General features: G+C 46.2%; 1 protein-coding gene across 1 annotated transcript in view; it reads right to left on the minus strand.

Annotated features, from left to right (window-relative positions):
• The window catches only part of Tnfrsf13b (tumor necrosis factor receptor superfamily, member 13B), a 20,623-nt gene that overhangs the window by 7,272 nt on the left and 1,631 nt on the right, over nucleotides 1-11,720 (minus strand). The window contains exons 2-3 of the mRNA XM_013016337.1: nucleotides 3,353-3,490; nucleotides 63-375 (exon numbers count right to left, since the gene is read on the minus strand). Coding sequence (XP_012871791.1) covers nucleotides 63-375; nucleotides 3,353-3,461 — 422 coding nt within the window. The 5' untranslated portion in view covers nucleotides 3,462-3,490. The remainder of the gene's footprint in view (nucleotides 1-62; nucleotides 376-3,352; nucleotides 3,491-11,720) is intronic.

The raw sequence follows: 11,720 nt of genomic DNA on the forward strand, positions 1-11,720 counted from the left end.
AAGGGGATGTGGGGGAGGGGGGGAAGAAGTGGAGCTGTGGTTCAAGTGGTAGAGCATTAGCCTTGAGCCAAAAAGCCAAGGGATGGTGCCCAAGCCCTGAGATCAAGCTCACCTTGGGTGACTTACCTGTGCCTGCCTCCAAGACTCCATGCTCCGATCCCTGGTACCTTCCTGAGTTATCTGCTTTGGTATCCATCTCTCCTGTCTGCTGTCTCCTGAGCTCTGGGGGGAGGTTTGTTTGGCTTCTCAGCTTGTTCTCACAGAAATATGTGCATTGCTTAGGGTGCTGTCCACAGGTCGAGACACAGCTGACACACTTTCTCAGGAGATGGTCATAGTAGTACTTGCCTGGCTCCTTGGGACACTTGAGAGACTCTGGGAGACAGGAATGAGTGATAAGGTCCTACAAAAACTCTGGGTCTGGTCTCAAAGTAGATCAAAGTGAAATCATAGTCTGATTCTCAAAAAGCAATTCCAGAACAATCTAGGTCCTTTTACACTACCTACAAATTGAAGGCTATGCATTATCCTCTTAAGTGCTATTCTAGCTGCATTGTACACATTTTGATATAGAGTATTTTTTATGTATCTAGTTCACATCTATGTTTTTTAATTTTTTGTTATTGTAAGGATTATGTACAGAGGGGTTACAATTACGTAAGTCAGGTAAAGAGTGCATTTCTTTTTGGACAATGTCACCCCTACCCTTGTTCTTTCCCAGTTTCCCCCTTCCTTCACCCACAAGTTATATAGTTCATTTTCTTTCTTTCTTTCTTTGTGGTCGGTCATGAGGCTTGAACTCTGGGCCTCGGTGCTGCCCTCAGTTCTTCAGCTCAAGGCGAGTATGCTGCCACTTGAGCCATAGTGCCACTTGGAGATAAAAGTCTCACGGGGGACTTTCCTGCCTGAGCTGGCTTTGAACTGCAATCCTCAGATCTCAGCCTCCTGAGTAGTTAGGATTACAGGTGTTAGCCACTTGTAGCCAGGGGTATAGTTCATTTTCAACATAGTATCTAGTGTGTATCATTGCTGCATTTGTTTACCCTTTGTCCTGCCATTTCCGCCCCCCCCACCCTCCCTGAGACAGATAAATGAACAAATAAGACAAAAGGAAATGAAAACAGAAAAAGATCAACAAAGAAAAAAAAAAACAAAAACCTTGTTTCCATTTCCTGGAGTACTGTCCCTCAGCTCTTCAGCTCAAGGCTAGCACTCTACCACTTGAGCCATAGCACCACTTCTGGTTTTCTGAGTGGTTTATTGGAGATAAGAGTCTCATGGACTTTCCTGCCCAGGCTGGCTTTGAACCACAATCCTCAGATTCAGCCTCCTGAGTAGCTAGGATTACAAGCGTGAGCTACTGGCACCCAGCTTGTTCCTGAGTTCTTTTTGCTCAAGGCCAGCATTCTATCACTTTGAGCCACAGTTCCACTTCCAGTTTTGATTGGTTAATTAGAGATCCAAGGACTTTTCTGCCTGGGTTGGCTTTGAACCAAGATCCTCAGATCTCAGCCTCCTGAATAGCTAGGATTACAGGCATGAGTCACTGGCAACCAGCTGACATCTGTTTTTGTTTTATTTTTGTTCTTGTTTTTGCTTTTTGTCAGTTGTGGGGCCTGAACTCTGGGCTTGGGTGCTGTCCCTCAGCTCTTCAGCTCAAGGCTAGCACTCTATCACTTGAGCCACAGCACCACTTCCGGCTTTTTCTGCTTATGTGGTGTTGAGGAATCGAACCCAGGACCTTATGCATGCAAGGCAAGCACTCTACCACTGAGTCACCTTCCCAGCCCCTGACATCTGTTTTTTACTTTTCATTATTATTTCTTCTTTGACCTATGGAATCTTTTTTTTTTTGTCAATCATAGGGCTTGAACTCAGGGCCTGGGCACTGTCCCTGAGCTGCTTTTGCTCAAGGCTAGCACTCTGCCATTTCCATAGTGCCACTTCTGGCTTTTTCTGTTTATGTGGTACTGAGGAATTGAACCCAGGGTTTCATGCATGCTAGGCTAGTACTCTACCACTAAGCCACATTCCCAGCCCACACAGTTTTAAATTTGTTTAAAAACCCACATGTAGCCAGGCGCGGATGGCTCATGCCTATAATCCTAGCTACTCAGGAGGCTGAGATCTGAGGATCATGGTTCAAAGCCAGCCTGTCAGGAAAGTCCGTGAGACTCTTATCTCCAGTAAAACCACTAGAAAACTGGAAGTGGTGCTGTGGCTCAAGTGGTAGAGTACTCTCCTTGAGCTGAAGAACTGAGGGACAGCGCCCAAGCGCAGAGTTCAAGCCCCATGACCGATCCAAAAAAAAGAAAGAAAACTGAAAGTGGCACTGTGGCTCAAGCAGTAGAGCACTCACCTTGAGCTGAAGAGAACAGGGACCGTGTCCAAGCCCCACAACCAACAAAAACAAACAAAAAACACATGTAAAAAAAGTTGGAAAGGGGCTGGGAAGGTGGCTCAGTGGTAGAGCGCTTGCCTTGCATGCATGAGGCCCTGGATTCAATTCCTCAGCACCACATAAGCAAAAAGAAAAAAGCTAGAAGTGGCGCTGTGGCTCAAGTGGTAGAGTGCTAGCCTTGAGCTGAAGAGCTGAGGGACAGCACCCAGGCCCAGAGTTCAGGCCCCACAACCGGACCCCCCAAAAAAAAGTTGGAAAATAAAAAGACAGCATTATAAGGATTTTTTTTTAATTTTGAAGCTAATGATGGGCACACAAAGGTTTGTTGTGTCATCCTATCTCCATGTTTGTGTATGTTTGATCATTTCTGTAATAAAACATTTCAAAAGAAACTAATCACATACAAAGGAGGGCCTAACTCCTGCTGGGCAGAGGGCTGAGAATTGAAGGTTAGGTAGGGAGAAACTGAGGGAAGCTGAATGAGGAAAATACATTCCAGGCAAAGGGACAGCATGTGCAAAGGGCCTGAGGTAGGAGAGAATGTGGCATGTTCAAGAAAACAAATGAATTAGTGTGGCTGGAGCAGAAAAAACGGAAGGGTAAAGAAATGCTACGTTTCGCCGGGCGCTGGTGGCTCACGCCTGTAATCCTAGCTACTCAAGAGGCTGAGATCTGAGGATCGCGGTTCAAAGCCAACCCGTGCAGGAGAGACCGTGAGACTCCTATCTCCAATAAACCACCAGAAAACCGGAAGTGGTGCTGTAGCTCAAGTGGTAGAGCGCTTGCCTTGAGCTGAAGAGCTGAGGGACAGCGCCCAGGCCCAGAGTCAATGCTACGTTTTACATGTTCTCCCCACCCCCTGTTTCACCACTGTGGGGCCAGAGGCGAATCTGGGGGAAAGTGAGGTGAATGGTGGGCCCCTTGTCTCCTTGGCTGAGTCCCAGAACTTACTGCAGAAGGCCACACAGGTGCTCAGGTTCTGATGATCGCAATTCAGCTTGCAGGAGATGCAGCGATGCAGCAAGGGATTCCAGTACTGCTCTTTTGGGCAGGATCCCATAGCTGCCTCCAGTCCCAGGCCCTGCAGAGCTGAGAGGTGGGCATGTGAGGGCAGCAGGCAGCAGATTGGAACCCAAGAGGCTCTCCTACCCTCATTCCCAGAGACATCCTCTGACCCAGCTGGCTGTGTTCACTGAGGAAGGCACGGTATCCTCCTCTCCCAGCCTCAGTTTCTCCTCCTGCAAAATGATTGTTGTAAAGTTTCCTCTTTCTCACACCTGCTGCACCTTGCTTGCCCCTGCTTTTCTGTCCTCTTTCTGTGTTAGGCTTCTAACCACAGGCTCTTTCCACGTAGTATTTTTCCACTGCATGAAATGTTCTACTCCCCCGCAGCTCAACCCCTTCAGTTGGTTCATCCTTTCTCATCCTTGGGAATCACTGTTTAAGCTCTGCTTCTTTGGGAAGACTATCTGGCTCTCCAACACTCTGATGTTAACAGCTATAATTTAGCTGTAAGCCTAGCTACTTGGGAGACTGAGATCTGAGGATCGTGATTCAAAGACAACCCAGACAATAAAGTCCATGCGATTCTTATCTCCAATTAACATCCAAAACCAAAGCCAGAAGCAGACCTGTGGCTCAAGGGGTACAGTGCTAGCTTTGAGCAAAAAAGCTCAGGGACAGTGATTGTCTTGAGTTCAAGCCCAGGACCACCACCTAAATAAATAAATAAATAAATGGTGGAAGAGAGGTCACAAAGTTTCTGAGAGACAGCATAGTAATTAAACTTTCCATTCAGCCAGTACAAGCCTAGAAAGGTTAGAGAATTATGCAAGTCAGGCTTTTTGATACTCTACCCACCTAAGAATCAATGATAGGTTTCATAACCTAAAGTGGATTCAAATCTTTTTTCTTTTTTCTTTTGGTCTGGTTGTGAGGCCTGAACTCTGGGCCTGGACACTGTCCCTCAGCTCTTCAGCTCAAGGCTAGTGCTCTACCTCTTGAGCCACAGCGCCGCTTCCGGCTTTTTTCTTTTTGCTTATGTGGTGCTAAGGAATCGAACCCAGGGCCTCAGGCATGCAAGGCAAGCATCCTACCACTGAGCCACCTTCCCAGCCCCTCAAACAGATTTTTCTTTATCTTCCCAGGCAGGTAAAGCCATGTCCTAGATAGCAGATATAATTCAGTAAACCTCCCTCACTCCTTACTGTGACTCTGCCTGTTGGGCAGGTCCTGTGCAGTGTGATTCGCACCCTAGAGATGACCCACCTTCAGGGTATTGAAAATATGTTCAGCCAGGTGTTGGTGGCTCATGCCTGGAATCCTAGCTACTCAGAAAGCTGAGGATGGCAGTTGGAAGCCAGCCCAGGTGGGAAAGTCTGTGAGACTCTTATCTCCAATTAACTACCATAAAAATGCCGTAAGTGAAGCTATGGCTCAAGTGGCAGAGCATAAACCTTGAAGGAGAAAGTTCAGGGATGGTGCCCAGGCCCTGAGTTCCAGGCACAGCGTGCGCATGCGTGCGGACACACACAACTTTTTTAAACACTCTTCTGACACCTTTACACACAAAAAAAATAAGATAGATATGGTCAACATAAGCACATGGGAAGACATTGAGGGTCATTATGAGAGAAACGTGAGCGGTATGGAGAAACATGAACGCTTCATGCATCCTCCTGAAGATGTGTGCACACAGCTGCTATGGAAAATGATTGTGCAACTCCTACCAAAGTTCAACACATGACTACCATGTGACCCAGCAACTCTACCCCTAGAGGGATCTGTAAGCAGCAATACAAACAGGCCCACCAGCATTCACAGCAATACAACCTAATAGCCCAAAGGCAGAAACAACCACTGATCAGCTCATCGTAAGACTGATAGATAAACAAGGTGTTCAATGTATACAAGGGTATAGAGGGAATATTACTCAGATAGTCAAATGAATAGGTGAGTCACTGTGAAATAAGCCAGACACAGAAGGATTGACAGTATATGATGCCCCTTATATGAAGTAACTGGAATAGGCAAATCTCTGGAGATGGGAAGTAGAATAAGCCAGGCATGAGGATTGTGAATTTGATGTAAGCCTGGCTACATAGCAAAGTCTGTCTCAAAAGAGAGTAGAACAAAAGAAAAGAAGAGAGGGAAGGAGGGAAGGGAGGAAGGAAAGTAGGCTGGAAGAATAGAGAATACAACACTTCTGTTAATCAGGAAGCTGATACCTGGAGGTTCAGAGTTCGAAGCCATCCCAGGCAGAAAAGCCTACAAAACTGTGTCCAATTAATCGGCAAAATGCTGAGTTAAAAGCATAGCTCAAGTGATAAAAGTGTCAGCCATAAGCAAGAAAGTGGGATAATGATGAAGCCCTGCATTCAAATCCTGGAAAATAAAAACAAAAAGCCAACTTCTGTTGGAGGACTGAAAAAGTTTGGGTATAGTCAATCCGTAGTGATTGAGCATTGCTTAATGTCCTTGTATTGTGTGTAAAACAATTAAGATGGTATATTTTGTTACATACACTTTTACTATTAAAAACCAAAACAGGCCTGGCACTAGTGGCTCATGCCTGGAATCCTAGCTACTCAAGAGGCTGGCATTGGAGCATTGTGGTTCAAAGCTAGCCCAGGCAGGAAAGTCCATGAGACTCTTATCTTCTATAAACTACTCAGAAAAAGCCAGAAGTAAGCCAGGCACTAGTGGCTCACACCTGTAATCTTAGCTACTCAGGAGGCTGAGATCTGAAGATTGCAGTCCAAAGCCAGCCCAGGCAAGAAAAGCCGAGAAACTCATTTCCAATAAACCACCAGAAAAAAAAAAAAAAAGAAAGGAAATGACGCTGTAGCTCAAGTGGTAGAATGCTAGCCTTGAGCTGAAGAGCTGAGGGACAGTGCCCAGGCCCACAGTTCAAGCCTCTTGACCGACAACAACAACAACAAAAAAGCCATAAATGGTACTGTGGCTCAAGTGGTAGAGTGCTAGCCTTGAGCTGAAGAGCTGAGGGACAGTGCCCAGGCCCACAGTTCAAGCCTCTTGACCGACAACAACAACAACAAAAAAGCCATAAATGGTACTGTGGCTCAAGTGGTAGAGCATTAGGCTTGAGCAAAAGAAACTCAGAGACAGCACCGAGGCCCAGAGTTCAAGCCCTAGCACTGGCAGAAAGAAAGAAGGAAAGAAAGAAAGAAAGGAAGGAAGGAAGGAAGGAAGGAAGGAAGAAAGAAAGAAAGAAGAAAGGAAGGAAGGAAGGAAGGAAAGAAAGGAAAGAAAAAAAGAAAGAAAAGAAAAGAAAGAAAGAGAGAAACCTAGAAGAAACAAAACGGAAGAAAAATGTGGGACAGTGTTTTCCAATTCATAACAGAAAAGTTTCCAGGCTGGATCACTGGGTGCTGTCAATCAAGTGTGGGGTGACTAAGCAGGATGCCAGACCTGCAAAGGGTCTGGGTAATGCTTAGAGAATAGAATGGGGCCAGAGAGGAGACCCAGCCAGGAGAGACCCAGGGGTGGGTCAGGGTGGGGAAGAACTGTGACCCTCTCAGCAGGAGGTAAGCCTGCAGATTATTAGATGATGAAAAAGGTCCCCAAAGACTTCAAGGTAAGAAGAAAAAAATATCAAGGTCATCAAGCCGGGCACAGGTGCCTCATGCATGTAATCCTAGCTGAGATCTGAAGATTGTGGTTTGAAGCCAGCTCAGGCAGAAAAGGCCTTGAGAAACTTTTTTTTTTTTGTCAGTCATGGGCCTTGAACTCTGGGCTTGGGCGCTGTCCCTCAGCTATTTAGATCAAGGCTAGCACTCTACCACTTGAGCCATACTGCCACTTCCTGCCTTTTCTGTTTATGTGGTGCTGGGGAATTGAACCCAGGGCCTGATGCATGCAAGGCAAGCCCTTCCCAGCCCCCTGAGAAAGGCTCTTATCTCCAATTACCTATCAAAAACCAGAAGTGGAGTTGTGGCTCAAAGTGGTAGAGTGCTAGCCTTGAGCAAAAAAAAAAACAAAACTCAGAGACAGCACCTAAGCCCTGATTTCAAGCTCCGCAACCACCACCACCCTGCACCCCCCCCCACCCCACCAGGTGGTGGTTTCTTTACAAGCTTGAACTTCTCAAAGACTTCTTGATCTAAAACCTAGAAATCCATAGGAAAAAAAAAAAAACTGATAAAACCAAACACCCAAGACAAATAAAGCAAACAGATAAAAACCTTGATAACAGCAAACTTCTTATGGGAAGCCCCACAGACACAGGGAAACCGGAAACATTTGCAAAAGAGAGAGAAAAAAATAAAACAGCCATCAAACAGAAAACTGGGCAAAGGCCATTGACAGGCAGTTCACAGACAGGGAAATACACGTTAAAGATGTTAGTCTCATGCCTCTCATGGAGGGGCAAATTCAAAGGACATGTCATCTCCCCCTAACAGAATGTTGAAAATCTACAAGTTTAAAACTGGCCATTGGCTAAGCCACAAGGAAAAGTGACACTCCTTCTTTATGTAAGGAAAATAATCAGGAAGGACCTTCATGGAACACAATTGGCTCAGTGACTAAACGCTGGGATTTTTCCCGCAGCAAAAAAAGTTAGGATTCCTTACAGCCATGTTTGTGACAGCCAAAGTAACCTACACGTCCATCAGTTAAGAAATGACTGAGTAGGGGCTGGGAAGGTGGCTCAATGGTAGAGTGCTTGCCTTGCATGCATGACCTCCTGGGTTTGATTCCTCAGCACCACATAAGCAGAAAAAAGCCGGAAAGAGCCCAGGCCCAGAGTTCAGGCCCCACTACACACACACACACACAAAAGACTGAGTAAATTACAGTCATTTGATCACTATAAATTACAGGAATGTAATTTACACTGTCCTACAATACATTATGGATTGGATTATCACAGAACTCTGTAAGCATATTAGAAGCATGAAATTGTATCTTTTATTTAGTGTATATGTATTCTAGTAGTAGAGGTTGAACTCAGGACCTCAACTCTCTCCCTTAGTGTTTTTCAAACAAGGCTAGTGCTCTATCACTTGAACCACAGCCCCACTTCTGGTTTTTTGGGGTTTTTTTTGGTCGGTGGTGGGGCTTAAACTCTGGGCCTGGGCGCTGTCCCTCAGCTCTTCAGCTCAAGGCGAGTGCTCTACCACTTGAGCCACAGCGCCACTTCCGGTGTTCTGGTGTTTTATTGGAGATAGGAGTCTCACGGTCTCTCCTGCCCGGGCTGGCTTTGAACCTCGATCCTCAGATTTCAGCCTCCTGAGTAGCTAGGATTACAGGCGTGAGCCACCAGCGCCCGGCGTTTTTTTGGGGTTTTTTTGTTTTGTTTTTTGGTCAGTTGTGGGGCCTGAACTCTGGGCCTGGGTGCTGTCCCTCAGCTCTTCAGCTCAAGGCTAGAGCTCTACCACTTGAGCCACAGCGCCACTTCTGGTCTTTTCTGCTAATGTGGTGCTGAGGAATTGAACCCAGGGCCTCATGCATGCAAGGCAAGCACTCTACCACTGAGCCACCTTTCCATCCCCCACTTGTTTTTTTTTTTTTTAATGTGTATTTGGAGGTAATCTCATGGAGTTTTCTGGCCTGGGCTGACTTTGAACAGCAATTCTCAGATCTCAGCCTTCTGAGTATAAGATTACAGACATAAGCCACCAGTACCTGGCAAATTATACGCTTTACACAGATGAACTTGACTGTGTAGAAATTCTGTCAATGCGCCACTATTCCTATAAATGACAGACACTGGGCAGATGAAAGAAAAGGAGAGAAAGAGAACTCTCTGTTGCTATCTTTTATCCTTAGTTTCAAATGTTGACTATGTTCTGTATTGATTGGCTCATGCCTATAATCCTAGCTACTTGGGAGGCTGAGATCTGAGGATCACTGTTCAAGGCCAACCCAGACAGAAAAGTATTCAAAACTCCATTTCCAATTAACTAGCAAAAAAAAGGGCTGGAGGCATACCTCAAGTGGTAGAGCAACAGCCAAGCAAGCAAACAGAGTGAATGCCAAGATCCTGAGTTCAAACCTCAGTACTGGGGCTGGGAAGGTGGCTCAGTGGTAGAGCGCTTGCCTTGCATGCCTGAGGCCCTGGGTTCGATTCCTCAGCACCACATAAGCAAAAAGAAAAAAGCCGGAAGTGGCACTGTGGCTCAAGTGGTAGAATGCTAGCCTTGAGCTGAAGAGCTAAGGGACAGCGCCCAGGCACAGAGTTCAGACCCCACGACCAGACCAAAAAAAAAAAAAAAAACACACAAAAAACCTCAGTACTGCTGAAAAAAATAAAAATAAGAGCCGGGTACCAGTGGCTCACACCTATAATCCTAGCTACTCAGGAGACTGAAATCTGAGGATCACAGTTCAAAGCCAGCCCAAGCAGGAAAGTCCATGAGACTCTTATCTCCAATGAACCACCAGAAAACCAGAAGTGGAACTGTAGCTCTCAGTGGTAGAGTTCTCGCCTTGAGTGAGAAAGAGCTCAGGGACAGTGCCCAGGCCCAGAGTTCAATCCCCATGACCAACAAAAAATTAAAAAATGAAAAAAAAACTCATCCACAGCCTGGAAGCCACCCAGCCACTGGACCAGGTGGGGGAGACAGTGGCCAGGTGAACTCCTAATGGAACATCCAACTGATCAGAAGTGCTATCTCTGATCCCTTCTCCTCTACCCTCCCAGGAAACCCTTGAGAAAGCTTCTCTGCAGATGGACACGATAGAACTCCTCTCACACTCAGGACCTGTGGCTGGGTCACACCTTGGCCTCAGTGGGGCTCAGATCAGGACCGAGACTCCTCGGCACCCTAAGACCAGAGAGCAGCCAACAGGGACCATTCTTAGAGGCCTGTGCTTGAGCTTCCTGCCATGCCTGACTAGTTAACAGGTGCTGTACCAAGAACCGCCTCTGTGGTCAGATTAGCTAAGAAATGCCAGCTTCAAGATAGTGCAGGCCAGGCAGTGTCTTCTGGTACAAAGGAGGGGCGTGAGCCATGTCGGCACCATGTGGCATCAGCAGTAAGGCCAGCAGCAAATCAGTTGTCTGCCACGGCTTCTGTTCCAGATCTAAAACTACTTTTATACGGGAGTTACACCTACTGATCTTAGCAAAGATGATTTTTCATTTTCTCAAACTCTGAATTTATAAAATTGGCTCTGGCAATCACTAAGGTAGCAAGTTTATAGCTAGTGTTCTGTTCCGGTTCTCTTGAACTCAGGGCCTGGGCACTGTCCCTGAGCTTCTTTTGCTCAAGGCTAGTCCTCTGCCACATGAGCCACAGTGCCACTTCCTGCTTTTTCTGTTTATGTGGTACTGAGGAATTGAACCCAGGGATTCATGCATGCTAGGCAAGCACTCTACTACGAAGCCACATTCCCAGCCCTGGAATAAGATTGTATGAATGAGTGCACAATGTTATCCAATTGACATACAGTCTTAATTGGAGATAAGAGTCTCATGGACTTTCCTGCCTGGGCTGGCTTTAAACTGCAATCCTCAGATCTCAGCCTCCTGAGTATCTAGGATTGTAGGCATGAGCCACAGCACCCAGTCTTGTCATTGATTTCTATTTGACAAGATATCTATTTGAGAAAAAACCATTGTTTGTTATATTACTTAAATTAACATGGTTAGCATTTAATTGATTTTATACTTTATTTATGTATTTTGTATGTGTATGTCAGTACTGGAACTTAAGTTCAGGGCCTGGGTGCTGTCCCTTAGCCTTTTTGTTCAAGGCTGGAGCCATCATGGATTTTCCTACCTGGGCTCACAGCTCAGCCTCCTAAGTAACTAAGATTACAGATGTAAGCCACCAGTACCAGGCTTTGCTTTTATTTGTTAATGAGAACTGTAAATACCCCCCCTTTTTTTTTTTGGTCTGGTTGTGGGGCCTGAACTCAGCCTGGGCTCTGTCTCTCAGCTCTTCAGCTCAAGACTAGTGCTCTACCACTTGAGCCACAGGCCACTTCCGGCTTTTTTCTTTTTGCTTATGTGGTGCTGAGGAATCCAGGGCCTCAGGCATGCAAGGCAAGCACTCTACCACTGGGCCAACTTCCCAGCCCTGTAAATACCCCTTTTTAAGTTGACACAAATAACAGATAAAAGTATTGAAATAGCAGATCACTGGTGCTACCGGCCTGTAATCCTAGTTACTAAGAGACTAAGATCTGAGGATCGCCAGTCCAGATAGCAAAGTCTATTGAGACTCTTTTTTTTTTTTTTGGGGGGGGTCCGGTCTTGGGGCCTGAACTCTGGGCCTGGGCGCTGTCCCTCAGCTCTTCAGCTCAAGGCTAGCACTCCACCACTTGAGCCACAGCGCCACTTCCGGCTTTT

Source organism: Dipodomys ordii, unplaced genomic scaffold (assembly GCF_000151885.1).
Source record: "Dipodomys ordii isolate 6190 unplaced genomic scaffold, Dord_2.0 Scaffold31, whole genome shotgun sequence".
NCBI lineage: Eukaryota > Metazoa > Chordata > Mammalia > Rodentia > Heteromyidae > Dipodomys > Dipodomys ordii.